Source organism: Elephas maximus, chromosome 4 (assembly GCF_024166365.1).
Source record: "Elephas maximus indicus isolate mEleMax1 chromosome 4, mEleMax1 primary haplotype, whole genome shotgun sequence".
Classification (NCBI taxonomy): Eukaryota; Metazoa; Chordata; class Mammalia; order Proboscidea; family Elephantidae; genus Elephas; species Elephas maximus.
This window is the reverse complement of record NC_064822.1, coordinates 104383002-104398552: the sequence shown is the minus strand read 5'-3', so window position 1 is coordinate 104398552 and position 15551 is coordinate 104383002. Positions and strand designations below refer to the sequence as shown.

General features: G+C 52.7%; 1 protein-coding gene across 1 annotated transcript; it reads left to right on the top strand.

The window, feature by feature from the left end:
• Window positions 1-7481: 7481 nt before the first annotated feature.
• On the top strand, window positions 7482-11546 carry WNT10B (Wnt family member 10B). The gene is made up of 4 exons (XM_049883008.1): window positions 7482-7584; window positions 7703-7965; window positions 9632-10005; window positions 11088-11546. The coding sequence occupies exons 1-4, from the start codon at window positions 7511-7513 to the stop codon at window positions 11544-11546; spliced, it is 1170 nt and encodes a 389-aa protein (XP_049738965.1). The 5' UTR covers window positions 7482-7510.
• The last annotated feature ends 4005 nt before the right edge of the window (window positions 11547-15551 follow it).

Sequence of the window (15551 nt, the reverse complement as noted above, 5' to 3'; positions counted from 1 at the left end):
GTGGAATAGATGTCAGGTGTGTGTATGGCGAGAGGGCTGGGAAGAGAGGGGCCACTGGCTGAACTGAACGCAGAATAGGGAACTCCTACCTCTGTTTGTCTTCTCTTTGGATTTTTCTGCCTGTCATCAAGTGTCTGTCTTCTCCCAAAACTCTGGCTCTGCTTACTCTCACCACACTGGGATACTGAGAGTGCCTGCGACCATCTCATTCAGGGGCAGATGAACCCGCAAGCATGGTATGCACTGGCTTGCAGTAATCAAGGTATGCACTGTTTTAATTGCACTTACTAATGTGTGGTGAAAACCAGGTGAAATTGTGCACTACAGATTAGTAAGTAAGCACAATTAAGCCCATGCCTACCTTGCTTATTGGATAATCCATCCCTGAATTTCATTTATTGTACACTTTTTCCTCCCAGAAACTCCAGCTCAGCTTCAAGTCACCTTGGCCTCCTATTGAAGAAGTGGCTGCTGTTCCCTACTTGGGACAAAGAGGGCACTGCCAGCCTGGTTATCATGTGCCACTAGCACACACAGATGGGCCCTGGAAAGAGGATCTCTTCCTTTACATATCTCCTCTCCCCATTTTACAGAGGAAAAAACAGATTAGGCAGTTGTCTAAGGCAGCTAATAAATGGTAGAGCCAAATTAAAACCCAGACTGTTTTGACTCAAAGCCTATGCTCTTCCCACCTTACCAACTGCTTGAGAGTGTGCAGTAACAACAGCCTGGGCCATCTCAAAATCAGCATATAGGTAAAAATGATCTTTAGGCTCTTCTTGCTTCCATTTTGGATCCTCTTTTTTTCATCTCCCTTGTTTTAAGGTGCCTTTTTTTTTTCTGATTGGGTGGAAACCCTGGTGGCATAGTGGTTAAGTGCTACAGCTGCTAACCAAAAGGTTGGCAGTTCGAATCTGCTAGGTGCTTCTTGGAAACTCTAGGGGGCAATTCTACTCTGTTCTATAGGGTTGCTATGAGTCGGAATCCACTCGATGGCAGTGGGTTTGGTTTTTTGGTTTTTGGTTCTGATTGGGTAATTTATACAGGCCTGACCCAAAGAATCCTGTCTTAGAAAAGACTAGGCCTCCTCTCTAATTCAGAAAAACCATTCTAAGGCGTAAAATGCCTAGGAAGTTTAATTAACCTTCCTGGCTTTAATATTTTGACAAAGATACTCATTAACTCAAATGAAGCCTTACCCAGAAAAATATGTATGTTATTTTTTGAGGGGTATGTCCTTCCCATGTTCTTTGCCCAGCCTAGTGTACTTGGCCCCTCCAAGGTTCATCCCTGAGGGACACGGTGTACTGGCCCAGTATCCTCCACAGGTCCAAAAGCCAGTAGTCTCTGAAGAGGGCACCCAGCAGAGATGTCCTAAGTGAATAGACAATGTACCGTGGGCAGCCTGTCTTTTGTCCCTTAGGAGTTCCTCCCCACTGTGCCTGGGTCATGTCTTTTGACCTAGTGGACTGATAGAACCAAACAGGTGAGCTAGAAGGAAGGGAATTTGTGTCTGTGACCAGTGGGGACAAACAGATGGGAAGAGGAGACAGTATCCTTTGTTCCACCATTCTACCCACCAGCAGTAGCAGGCTAGAGGAGGAAGGGCTGGGTCATAGTATGATCTGGCCCGAATTTCTGTTTAGAGCAAATCTCTCATCGATTGACCCTCTTTCTTTCCTGCACCATCAGTTTACCTCTCTTCTGGATCAAATCCACCAGTATGCAAACATGCTGTAATAGCTCCCATCTAAAAAACTGTAAAACTTTGTTTGATCCCACATTGTCTTTCAAGATTGCCCCATTTCTCTGTTCTCTTTTACTGCAAAACTCAAAAAGGTTGCTTTAATCATTAGCACCAAATCAGGTGCTTTCTACCCCAGTCAGGTCTCTGAACTCACTACATCTCCTTATCACTATCATCAATGACCTTGTATTGTCCTATCCAATAGTCAATTCTCAGTTCTTATCCTAATCAACCTTTCTGGACCAACAGACACAGCTGAACACTGTCTCCTTGAAATACTTTCTCTCTTGGTTTTTAGAACCCTATTCTTACCTGGGAGCTCTGGTGGTGTAATGGTTAAGAGCTTGGCTGCTAACCAAAAGGCCAGCAGTTCAAATCCACCCACCGCTCTTTGGAAACCCTATGGGGGCAGTTCTATCCTGTCCTGTAGGGTCGGAACCAACTAGACAGGTGTCTGGCATCTAACAGCATTCCTATGTCATTGGCTGCTCACCTTCTCAGTCTCCTTATCTGGTTCCTTCTCATGTCCCCAATTTTTAAACACTGGGGCTCACTCAGATTCACTCTGGAACTTCTCTGTCTACACTCATTCACTTGGTAATTTCTCCAGTCTCACACTCCCTAATTTATATCTCTAGCCCTGAACTCTGGATTTGCATATCTAACACTTGAATAAGCATCTCAAAATTTGCATGTCTAAAACTGAACCCCTGATCCCTCCCCTGTCTTAACCTCCTCTTTCTGCAGTCATCCCCATCTCAGCAAATAGTAACTCCATCTTTTCAGTTGCTCAGGACAAAAATCTTGGAATCGTCCTTGACTCATCTCTTTTTTTTATTCTCCACACCTGATCTCTCAGCAAATCTTGCCCTTCTACCTTCAAAATTCACACAGAATTTTGCTACTACTACCCTGGACTTCTTGCCTAAATTACTGCAAGAGCTTCCTAACAGCTTCCCAACAACTCTGCCTGCTTCTACCTTTGCCTCTCCCCTAGTTTATTCACCTAGCAGCCAGAGCCAGCCCTTCTAAAACAAAAGGCAGATCTTTTCATTCTTCTGCTTAGAACTCTTCAGTGGTTCCCCATCTCACTCATAGTAAAAGCCAAAATCTTAAACCTCCCTCCTGCCCCGCCCCCCGCCCCATGCAAAAAAAAAAAAACACTGCTGTGGAGCTGATTCCAACTCATAGTGACCCTGTAGGGTTTCCAAGGCTGTAAATCTTCACGAAGCAGACTGCCACATCTTTCTCTGGCAGAGCTGGACCACCAACCTTCTGGTTAGCAGTCGAGTGCTTTAGCCACTGTGCCAACAGGGGTCCTTTTACAAAGCCCTGTATGATCTGACTCTGCTCCTTACCCTCCAACTTCGTTGCCTACCACCATCCCCCTGTGGGCCACCCCCTTCCAGTCTCACTGGCACCCTTACCAATTCCTTGAACATGCCAAGCATGTTCCTCTCTTAGGGTCTTTGCACCTGTTTCTCTGTCTTCTGGAATGTTCTTCCCCAGATACCTCCGTGCATTTGCTTCCTCACTTCCTTCTCTCTCCCCCCTTATATAAAATAGAATCCTACTACCTCCCTTATCCTGCTTTATTTTTCTCTTTATCACTTCCCACCACAACAACTTTAAGGGCTTGAAGGAGAAAATCAGTAATAAACCAACCTCCTGGAATGCGGACAGGAGAGGGATGTCGAAGGGGAAGGAGGTTTTGCCTTGACATTGGAGTCTGAGGAGGAAGCAGAGGACCAGAACTGAGCTTGTGGACCAAGGAGGCTGTCTTCCTTAAAAGCACCAGCAGGCGGCACTCCCTGCTTGAGCTCGTCCATTAACCTAGGGTGGGGAAGCAAGCAGAGTTCTGTCTAGGGTAATCCCACAGATTTGTTGGGGCCACTGCTGAATGTGGGGGGAGGGGCATCCCAAGAGTCCAGCAGAGTCGGGCTTTGGATTTTTGGTTCCTCTGGGTGGTGGCCTCCGGCACTGCAACAGAAGGCGTGAGAGGCAGAGGGTGGGCAGCACAGCTGAGCTCACCGCTGCGGGCGCATCCATCCCTCCCGGGCCTATAATTTGGGTTCCCCGGGCCTGGCCGCCCCTATCAGTGGCTCAGCAGTAGATGAGTCACACGGGACCCCGGGCCAAGGCAAACAGGAGGGGAGGAGGCAGAGGAGGTTCCCGAGACTGTGCCTGGCTTTAGCCGCCGCCTCAGTTGCTTGATACCCCAATCTCCAGGGGCCCTCACTCTTTTATTTGACCCCCGCCCTCCAGGGCCCCAGTGTTCTTCCCAGATTGCTGTCTCTATACTCTCCATACCCATGATGGGAAGGGCAGCCTTTGACTCCCCTCTTGGAGTGAAAAGTGGACTAGTTCACTCTGGCTCCCTCCCCTCATTGATGACAGCCCCCTACTTCCCTCCTCAAGTCAAAGCCCCAAGGTCTCCCTGGTTCCCACCCCTCCCCTTTCCTGGAGCTGGCCGCGTGCTTGGGGTATTAGGCAATGGGTGTGCACCCGGAGCCCTCTCCAGGCTCCGCCTGCCCCCTCCCCCCGCCCCCGCCCGCCCTCCAGCCGCCTGTGGGTCAGCACTCAGGCCAGCCGGTCGGGCTGAGGGCACTGTGGGCCAGCTCAGGCCACCCAGTCTGCCTGCCTGTGGCCTCCTGTCCCAGAATTGGGCTTCAGTGGAGAGGGGGAGTAGGGATATGGGTCCTTGGATTTGAAATAGCCCTGCTTGGGGAGCTCGGGAGTCACTGAGACTTTGGGAGTAGGGGTAGTAGTTCTGACCCTGGCCCCTCCTGGGCACCTGACTCTATACCGGAGCCTGAGCAGGGTAGAATCAGAAGGCAAAAAGCAACATGACACCTGAGGGAGACCCAGAGACACATGCAGAAAGACAAATGTCCACAAGGTCCCCATGGAGACAGGGGGCATAGGAAACCTCATTCCCACCCCTCCAGGAGACTGAGTGGGGTTCCAGGCTGAAGCACAGAAAGAAGGATGGAGACACTGATGAGGGGCGTCACTGAATCCAGGTGTCAGGATGAAAGCTACCTAGATAGAGCTTGCCGACTCTGGTGGCCTCAAAAGCCACACAGGCCTTGGTGCTTGGCCCCTAAAATGGGAGATGGGGCAAGAGCTCTAGGGTTACCAGAGGTGGGGAAGCAGGGAAGAGCAACCCCTCCATGATGGTCTATGTTGTCCAGTGTCAGGGACTATGGGACTTCCCCCTCCCCAGCCTACTCAGGCCTGGCACATACAGGTGGTCAATAATTGTCCCAAGGAAAGCGGCTGGTCTCCTCCTTCAGACCCTCTGTGCCCTGAACAGAAGTGCTCCCTGCAGCGCCAGGGAAGACCTACAGTAACACGGACTGGAAGCCCAGCAGAGCTGCCAGGCCACTGCCAGGGAAGAGGTGACTGTGGCTGTGGGCATCAGCCCCGTGGCTCTGCTTCCCCCTGGGGCTGGTCTCTGAGTCAACGCGCCATCCTCGGGTCCGCAGGGCCAGCCGTGCCTTGGGCTGCGGTCTGGCAGGGGTGGGGGGCCGCTGGGAAGCCTGGGGCCCCTCTCTGGCAAAAATAGCCCGAAGTGGTTAGAGCTCCGAGGGTGAGTCAGGCAGTAGCGCGGTGGCGCCTAACCCCTTCGCTGCCGCCAGAGCTCCTTAGGGCTGTTTGCCCCCAAGAAGAAACCCTGGTGGTGCGCTGGTTAGGCTCCCGGCTGCTGACCGAAAAGTCGGGGATTCGAACATACCAGCCACTCCGCGGGAGAAAAATGTGGCAGTCTGCTTCGGTAAAAATCATAGCCTTGGAAACTCTATGGGGCAGTTCTACTCTGCCGTATAGGATAGCTGTGAGTCAAAATCGACTCTATGGCAGTGGGATTTTTGTGGGAGGGTTGGTTCCCCCAAGGGCAAACTCTTTCCTGGCTGCCCTCTGCTGGGCTCAGTTTGGGAGCCCGAGGCCTCCCCCACCACGTGCGAAGCAAATCTGCGAGTGTGGAGCAGGAAGCCGGGCCACCCGAAGTGCAAACCGGGGATTACGGTAAGGGTAAGGGTAGGGGACATCAGCAGGCAAGGATGCCTGCAAGCGGAGGGAAGCTAGGGGCTGACTGAAGACCTTTGGGGCTACCCGAGCCTCTGCTAGGGCCAAATTCAGGCCAAGGCTGACCCCTCCCAAGGGGCAGGCGCAGGGCTGTGAGGTGGGCGGGAGCCCAGCCGACCAGACGCGCCTCTCCTGCCGGCTCCGAGTGCCCTGCGTGCTCTCAAGCTGTGGCCTTCACTTGAGCCTACCCAACTCCCGAAGTCGGTTCTCAGTTCGGTCCTCATCTTGCCAAAGGCGCCCTCCAGCCACCTGTTCTCAGTGGGGAAACTGAGGCAAAGAAAAATGACGAAAGACTTGGCCACTTGGACCGCGTATCCCAGCGCCACAGTCTGGGTCACAGTACCCTCCTTGCAGCCTTGGCGACTCCAGAGCAGGTGAGGGGAACTCTGGCCAACTCTCCCTTCAGAGGGGCCGAGACCGAACGGGGCGTCGGGGGATAGGGTGTGTATGTGCTGGGAGGAGGGGGAGCGGTTGCCTTCCCCAGTCAGGGCGGGGGTGCGGGGGGGGTGGAGTGGGGATGCCCCGGGCTCGGGGAGGGGCCGCAGCTCTTCAGCCCGGACAGAGCCGCCCGTGAGCTCCGTGCGACCAGAGCCAGAGTCCCCAGTTCTTTGCTGGTCCGCTCGCTAGCTCCCTCGATCGCTCCCTCCCTTCCTCCCTCCCTTCCTCTTCGCGGCCGCCGCGGCGCTGGGGAAGCGGCGAAGAGGAGTGGCTCTGCCCTGGAAGAATGCTGCTCTGCAGAGGGGGCAGAACCCGACACAGTCTCCCCACGATTTGAGCAGCCGGAGCCGAGCCGAGGCCACCGCGCACCAGAGCTGCTGGAGGTACTCGGGAGCCAGAAAAGCTGGGAGAGCAGGGACGCGCACCCGGGACGAGACAGGCACGCGGGCAGACAGACATGCATCCGCCCACAGTGGCACAGAGATATTGCCAGAGCGAATAAAGGAGTGCCCCCAGATTTGGAGGGCTTTGAACGCAAGAGCAAAGGGTGGGGACCGAGGCTGGAACCCGTGGGGACCAGACGGGCGGCGCTCCGAGGAGAGGAGCGTACAGTTAGGGAAGGGGGAGGAATGGGAAAAGAATTCAGCGTGTGCCACTGTCCCTTTCAGGCGGGAACCACATCCAAGTCCCTGTCCCCCTCTTTGCCGCACCTCTCCTTCCTGCCTAAGAGAAAGGGGAGAGAGTGGGTAGGGGAGCCCATTCCTCGACCCTGCTCTCGGAGCTCGCCTGCCCTCGACGGCACCTGGAGGCGACACCCCTGCCCCCGCCCACTGTAGGTGGTGGGGAACCCCCTCTGGATCCCGCCCCCAGCCCTGTGGGGAAGCGATCTTGGGGCCCTCCGAAAGGGAGAAGTGGCGGCGCGGGTATTGAAAGCCTGGGTGCCGAGCATTGTGTCTCCCTGGGAGGGGCGTCAGGGGCGATTCGTCCTCTTTTAGCCCTCCAGAACCCAGGGACTCTGAGGATCAAGGGGTGATCCTTATTGTGGTTCTTTTGGTTTGGGGAAGGATGAGACAAATCAGTGGAATGGCATCAGGGGGTTAGAGAGCGGGTTAGAGGCCCGCAATAGGGCATCCTTCCGCTGCCCCGGCGAGCCACTCGATTCCGGAGCTCGCATCAAGTCGCCCTATCCCACAGGCCCTGATCCATCTGCCCACCGGGGCCTCCAGGCCGGGCTTCGACATGCCGGAGGAGCCCCGGCCGCGGCCTCCGCCGTCGGGCCTCTCTGGCCTCCTGTTCCTTGCGCTGTGCAGTCGGTAAGCAGTACCCCCTGTCTCCCAGCCCACCGGAGAAGCCACAGGCCCTGGGGCGGGGGGAACCCGATGGGGTGCAAGGCCTGGACCACAGACCCCAAGCAACCCTCTCCGTCTCCAGGGCCCTCAGCAATGAGATTCTGGGCCTGAAGCTGCCAGGCGAACCGCCGCTGACGGCCAACACCGTGTGCTTGACGCTGTCGGGCCTGAGCAAGAGGCAGCTGGGCCTGTGCCTGCGCAGCCCCGACGTGACGGCGTCAGCGCTGCAGGGGCTGCACATCGCGGTCCACGAGTGTCAGCACCAACTGCGGGACCAGCGCTGGAACTGCTCGGCGCTCGAGGGCGGCGGCCGCCTGCCGCACCACAGCGCCATCCTCAAGCGCGGTGAGCCGGGCGGGACGGGTCTGCGCCGCCGCCAAAGCTCGGGTGGGGGGCCGGCCAAGGCGAGCGGAGGCAGGAAGGGACGAGTTCACCGCTCCAGGAGGGCCTCTCCCGGGAATTCCCCCCGGAGCCGCGTGTAGCCGGGTCTGGCCACCCTTCTGGGCCCCTGCACGCCTGACTTCCACCTGTGCGCTGCCGGCAAGGCAGCTGGGTCCGGGCTCCCCTACTCCAGGGCCCCCTTTCCTGCCTCCGCCCAGCTCGACCTGGGTTGCACCTGTGCGTAAGAGATGCCCCCAGCTCTGGAAGCTTCAAACGTCCCCCCCCCCCACCCATTCCTTCCCCTGTTTTTCTTCCCCCTCCCTCTCTTTGAAACAAGCCTGGGCTGGTGTCCCCAGAGCCTTAGCGGGGGTGGGGAGACGCCACCAGCTGTTTAAGAGTTAAACTTGCTCCCCTAATTGCCGGGGTTCCCAAGAGCTGAAGCTGGGAACAAAGACCCCGATGGCTTTGAAGTTGGGGAGCAGCCCCCTCCTCTGTGCTGTGGGGGCCCCAGGTGGCGTTCACCTGAGCAGGTGAGGAAGATTGGAGGGTCAGTGCAGGCCTGGTCTGGGAGGCATGTTTCCTCTCCCCAGGCCCTGCCCAGCTTACTCCCTGGAGGTGTAAAGATCCACCGGGATCTGCCTGGGTCCTAGGGTGGGGGCAGTGCTTTGGGGAGTATGGGGTTAATAGGCAGCTGCCATCTGCAGGGGAATTCCCAAAACGTGTGCAAACAGCTTCACCCCTGGAGGTTCGGGGTTGGGGGGATCAAGGAGGCTGGGCCAGGAGCCCTGCATCCTGGGGTGGGAGAGGCCTGGCCCCTGAGGAGGTGCTGCCTCTCATCTTCCCAGGGCTCCAGAGAGCTTGTGCCTTGAAGGAAGTGAGGGACTCCCTCTTTCTTCACAGTCGTGGTGTGAAGGAAGGCTTTGACGCCCAAATGTGGAGCAGGTTTATCTAAGCCTGGGAAGGCCTTGTCATCTTGAGCTTCTGTGACCCCCAATTCATAACAAAGAAGCCAACTTTTTAAGAGGGCCTCGGGGAAAATCACCCAGCCTCTCCCCTCTCTCAGTGTTTTATAGGGTAATAGTAGGTTAGGATAAACATAAAGAGCAGCCTTGGACAAATATAAAACTAGGACCTGGGAAGGGCAGCTCCGGTGCTCTGGGGGCTGTTGGGGTGGTAGAGGGTAGGTTGGTTAAAAGATTGATTACAATGACCCTGAAGCCAAAAAGAGAGATAATCCCAAGGGCTTCTGCTCCCACCCCACCCAAGCTCCGTGCAGGGCTGGAAAATTCCTAAACCTTTGAATGTAGAACTCAGGAACTCCCTTTTACTCATCTCCCAACCCCAGGGATCTCCCCTTCTGGGCTAACTCTTGCAGTCTCACCTGAAAATCACAGACTAACAGAGACTGGGCCTCAGAGATCATTTTGACGCCTTTTTTTCTCTTTATAAATGAAAAAATTGAGATGCTGAGCTCTCTGTTCCCTTCCCTCTCTGGTTTCTCTCAAATTACTCAGCTGGTCAATGGCCAGGGCAGGATTTAGTTAGGAATTGGAGGGTGGCTCTGTATTCTCCCTTCCTCCTCAGCTGCTTGTCAGCCTTACCCCCACCATTACATCCTTCTCCTCCCCAGGTTTCCGTGAGAGTGCCTTTTCCTTCTCCATGCTGGCTGCAGGTGTCATGCACGCTGTAGCCACGGCCTGTAGCCTGGGCAAGCTGGTGAGCTGTGGCTGCGGCTGGAAGGGCAGCAGTGAGCAGGATCGGCTGAGGGCCAAACTGCTGCAGCTGCAGGCACTGTCCCGGGGCAAGAGCTTCCCTCACTCTCTGCCCAGCCCTGGTCCTGGCTCAGGCTCCAGCCCTGGCCCCCAGGACACATGGGAATGGGGTGGCTGTAACCATGACATGGACTTTGGAGAGAAGTTCTCTCGGGATTTCCTGGATTCCAGAGAAGCTCCCCGGGACATTCAGGCACGAATGCAGATCCACAACAACAGAGTGGGGCGCCAGGTATGTGTGTCCCTAGCCTTTGAGGGTGGCTAGAGTTTGAGAGGCCCAGCAGAGTAATAGGATGAAGTGTGGCAGATGATTGCCACTCACCACTTGGGTGGCCTCAAGCAAGTCACCCAACCTCAGTTTTGTATCTGTAAAAAGAGCCTAATAAGTTACCTTACAATATCATTAAAACTGAGCTAGTGAGTAGTGATGGGGCAGCGGTGGTTCACTGGCAGAATTCTCACTTTCCGTATAGGTTTGATTCCTGGCAAATGCATGTCATGTGCAGCCACCACCTGTTGGTCAGTGGAGGCTGTCTGTCAATGTGTTGCTCTGATGTGGAATAGGTTTCAGCAGAGTAAGACAGACTAGGAAGAAAGGCCTGGTGATCTACTTCTGAAGAATTAGTGAAAACCCAATGGATCTCAACGGTCTGATCCCATTGTGCCTGGGGTTCCCATGAGTTAGGGGCTGTTGGCTAACAACAGCAGCAAGTAGCATACCCACCATAAAGCCTAGTTCTTGGCAGGAGCTCATGAAATGGTAGCCGTAATTAGAGTTGCCTTCCCTATAGTATTTAAGGAGCCCTGGTGGAACAGCGGTTAAAGTAATCAACTGCCAACTGAAAGGCTGGCTGTTCAAAATCACCAGGGGCTCCAAGGGAGAAAGGTGTGGCAGTCTGGTTTGGTAGATACTTACAGCCTTGGAAACCCTACAGGGTCACTGAGTCAGAATTGACTCGACGGCAGTGGGTTTGGTTTGGGTTTGTCCCCTCAGTATCTAGGCGTGCTCTGGGCCAGACTCCCCATTTTAGCAGTGCTCAGTCTGGAAAGACCACTGGACTGGAAGTCAGGACAAGTGGAATTGAGTCCTGCTCTTAGTGATTGAAGATGGGCAAGTCACACACTGCTCTGGCTCTAGTTCTCCAACTATAAAATGAGGGAGTTGGGCTACTAGCTAACCTTAAAGTGCCCTTCATGGTCATGCTTGCCTCCATTTATCTGTCTCTGTGCTCTGTGTCCTTCCCTTTCCTGTCCCTCTGTGCTGTGTTCCACCTGCTGGCATCCCATTCACCTCTGCCTGCTCTGATGCTCTAGGTGGTAACTGAAAACCTGAAGCGGAAATGCAAGTGCCATGGCACATCAGGCAGCTGCCAGTTCAAGACATGCTGGAGGGCCGCCCCAGAGTTCCGGGTAGTAGGGGCAGCGCTGAGGGAGCGGCTGGGCCGGGCCATCTTCATCGATACCCACAACCGAAACTCAGGAGCCTTCCAACCCCGCTTGCGTCCTCGTCGCCTCTCAGGAGAGCTGGTCTACTTTGAGAAGTCTCCTGACTTCTGTGAAAGAGACCCCACTGTGGGCTCCCCAGGGACAAGGGGCCGGGCCTGCAACAAGACCAGCCGCCTACTGGATGGCTGTGGCAGCCTGTGCTGTGGCCGTGGGCACAATGTGCTCCGGCAGACACGAGTTGAGCGTTGCCACTGCCGCTTCCACTGGTGCTGCTATGTGCTTTGTGATGAGTGCAAGGTCACAGAATGGGTCAACGTGTGCAAGTGAGGGCCAGCCTCCCCGTGGGAACATGTGAGTGGGGCACCTTTGCAGCCCTTTGCTCTGATTTCTGTCCAGGGTCAATCTTGGTCCCTGGAAGCTCCAAGTATCTCCCTGAAAACAGTTTTGGGGATGGTGGGTACCAGGTGGAGTCTGTGATGTACAGCCTTCTCCCCTTCAGTTGGAGGGCCTGGGGGGAGCTGTCATCCCTCTTCTGCTCCTTAAATACCTGAATGGACTAAGATGAAATGCACTGTATTGCCCCCCAACCCCAGGGCCCCTTTAGCCCTGATTCATATTTCTTTTGGCTGGGGAGTACCTATAGTTTAACCACTCTTCTCACTTGAGGGATAACCCCAGGCATTGTGTGGAGCCTTAAGTCCTGTATCCAGAAAGACACCACTCACTCCTACTTGCTGTTCCAAAACTCCACTACTGCAGCCTGGGCCCCCTCTTGTGGGGTAACAGAAGACAGCAATAAAAAGGCTTTTCTTGGTGAAGGGACAGCACGATGGGAGGTGCTCTCCCCTGAATCCTCAGAGAGTTGTCAGTCCAGGCCTTAGTGAAGCTGTCTCCCTACATTCAGATGTTAAAGAGGGATCCTCCAAAGGAAGGGTTTTACCTAAAAACTCTCTGAGCCTCTTTTTCCTTCTTCATCGGGAGGGGTGGGAATGGATAATTTATTGTACTGAGACTTGTTCTTGGTTCCTGTTTGTAACTAAAATAAATTAAGTTACTGGACCAGTGGAGGCAGATGGTGATATATTTCTGCCCACACTTGGGATCCCAGTCCATGACTTCTTTTCCAGGTGAATTCTCCTACCTTGTACACTCAATAACTTTATGCATATCCTGCCTGGTCCCACAAAGAATTTGAAACAGTCTCCAGTGACTTAGCTGGCAACTTTTAGTGTGGAAAAGCAGAGGGGATTTCTAGGTGGAAGGGGCTAGACATTCAAACCTAGGGCCTATTTTCTCTCTATAGGCCTCAACTCTAGAGTTCACCTTAGTCACTGCCCTAGAACAAGGATCAGCACATTTTTTCTGTAAAGGGCTAGAAGGTTAATATCTTAGGCTTGTGGGCTTTGTCACAACTACTCAACTCTGCTATTGTAGACCAAAAGCAGTCACAGAACATTGATAAGTAAATGAGCATGCCTGTGTCCAAATAAACCTAATTCACAAAAACAGGCTGTAGGGCTAGATTTGGCCCTCTGGCTGTAGTTTGTTGACCTCTGCCCTAGACCATGAAGTCACCTCTGTTCTGGACTTTTCAAGTCCTGACTATATATCTCAATGTTGAACCTAGACCCAAAAAAGCACGTGCTTTTCTCTCTGGCTCCAAACCAGAGAACTTGGGAGGTAGATGCAAGGCTAATAGGCGACATGTAAAAGGGATTCCTATGCTCAAAACAGGAATTATTTTGTTCTGGAAACCAGCATGCTCTTCCACTGAATTATTTGCCTACGTGTTTTGTCCTTCCTTATTAAGGGTTCTTCTGCATTTAATCTTAGTAAAATAATTTCTTTATCTTTTAAGAGATAATCATAACTACAGATAACATCTTTTTTTTTTTAACTCTTTTTATCCTAGCTCAGTATCTCTGAAAACAAATTGTTATCTTTCCAAGATTCAATGCAGAAAAAGGATATGCATGGTGCACTTAGAACACTACAAATGGTTGCATGCTTAAGGGGCTGCCAGATGAGGACCCTAACAGGTCATCTCCTCAGCCAGGGAAGGTAGAAATGGTTCTCTTTCCGCCTTTAGGCAATAGATATATCTGCTATTTAAATTACCCTTGAAATTAGATGAAATGATGAGGCGTACCACGGTAGCCATGAAATTTTGAGGAGCATTGGGTTAAGGCAGTACTTTATGTCCCGAATTTCCACTTGAGCATTGGGAATTCTTGGTTTGGAAATTTGATGGAGGCAGCAAGATACCCCATCCTCAGTTCAGGCACTGACTAAGCTTAATGTGTGTATAAGGGAAGAGGGGAGTGCAGCTAGAATAGGCACACAGTATGACTACAGAGTATTGATACAGACTATCCGGAATGAGAATTTCTCACACTCAGGAAGTGTGAGGAGACTCTCCAGCGGAGTCCCAGCAAGTATATTTCAGCTTTTTCCTATTTCCTTCCTTTGTATTCCTTTGACTGTTTCTAGCTTTCCTTCTTCTTTCATCAGACACACTCTGTGGCAAACTTAAGCCCCAAACCACAACCTTGAGAAATTCCAAATGGATTTTGTCAGCAAGGCCAACAACCCCCCCTCCCCCGCTCCCGGCACATGGCACACACTCTGGGCTTCAGCCCAGGCCTGGGGTCAGTGATGGGGGTTGGAGAGTACAACCCACGGAGTGGTGACTGCAATTTCAGCTCCAATGGCAGCCAGCAGGAGGAAGACTGATGAACTGTAAGTCAGGCCTCTTGGCCTTCTTCAGCTCTGGATGAGCTCCTCTCCCTTTAGCTTTAACTAAGTGGCTGACTAAATGCCAGCTGGGTGGCACCGCTCTTATATGTGCTCCTCTTTGCTGCCAGTGAAACCTCCACTGATGCTACAACAGACACTTTCCAGATTCCAAAGGGGTGAAAGTCAGAAGGGCTGGGAGATTCCTCAGTCCCCTCATTCCTGACTCAAATACTATGGTACTTGCTGCTAACCATATCAGGCTGTCACCATTTCCTTCCTTCTGTCATACCTGGGACCCAAACCCAAGAGGATCTGAAGTCTTGAGCAGAAACTTCCGTAGGTTCCACCTCCTTGTCAGAGTTCCACAAGGCACTTTGTGGACACTAGGGAAGAGGGATCGTAAAGCATAATTTTGGTGGTCAGAGTGTGGGGGCTACTATTAAATCCTAAGGAAAAAAATGGAAAAAGTAAAGCAGTGATATGGATGTATCACTGGGCCTACCCCACAAGTGTGTAATAACACTGAGGAGTCTCCTGCCTTTATAAACACAGAGCTCAGCAGGGCAAAGGCCCTTAACAGCAACAGCACAGAAAAGAGATAACTCTCTTCTTATAAACAGGTTGTCATTCTTCTCACCCCTCCCCATCCTAAACTAGGGTTCTTTTGGCTTCATATTCATGTTATTCTCCAGGTTAAGAGAGAAAACAGACGGATAAGAGGAAAAGACTGCTGTGTGCATACACCAGGGACTGATAGGGATGACAGAGCAGACACAGTGTGGCTACTATTAGCCTAGTTCTTCTTGGAAGGAGATAAGAAACAAGGCAAAAAAGTCCAGAAAAGTAACAACTTCTGCTTCATCCTTAAGAAAGAGCCATGTGTTCCCATATACTGCTTAGGTAGGGAAAGAGGAGATTTAAAGGAGCCAATGGTTAAGAGCTATGGCTGCTAACCAAAAGGATGCAAGTTCAAAACCCACCAGCTGCTCCTTGAAAGCCCTGTGGGCATTCTACTCTGTCCTGTAGGGTTGCTATAAGTTGGAATTGATTCGACGCAATGGGTTTGAGTTTTCTTCTGTTCTTAGCATTACTAGCGTCCTTCTATCACAGCCATGACTTCCCAAGGCAGCTTTGGTATCTAGGTGTAAAATGGTGTAAGGGATGTGAGGGTGGGTAGAAGCATTGGCTGCAAAGCCCTTCACATTCCTTGGGATACTAAAATTCATACTCATGTAGGTTCACTTCCTCAAACTACATGTCTGAATATTAGGCCTCAACAGTTCTTGTCTTTCAAGTTCCAACTTCCTAACTAACCCAGAGTCCGGTTTTCTTCAGCTCTTTAAACTCAGCACTCTCCCTCCTCTTCCCTGTGGGAAAGGATTTCTTATTCAGACCCCAAAGTAACCTTGTCTTTAACGGTAGTGAGTAACACTGGTGCAGTGAGATTTCTCAGGGGGATGCCCCTGGCCCTGGTTAAGAAATTAAGATGAGTCTGGCGGGGTAGGTGGCCACGGCAAGGACTGACCCGGTTACTGGCTTTGCCCAAGAGCCTTGGGCCTCTCAGCACAACTTGTCTCTTGTGCAGACAGTCTGCGG

Excerpts from the sequence above, each read along its gene's own strand:
- WNT10B (XM_049883008.1), top strand. The coding sequence starts at position 7,511 with ATGCCGGAGGAGCCCCGGCCGCGGCCTCCGCCGTCGGGCCTCTCTGGC. Across the intron at positions 7,585-7,702 it reads TTCCTTGCGCTGTGCAGTCG|GGCCCTCAGCAATGAGATTC; the intron begins GTAAGCAGTACC and ends CTCCGTCTCCAG. Across the intron at positions 7,966-9,631 it reads CAGCGCCATCCTCAAGCGCG|GTTTCCGTGAGAGTGCCTTT; the intron begins GTGAGCCGGGCG and ends TCTCCTCCCCAG.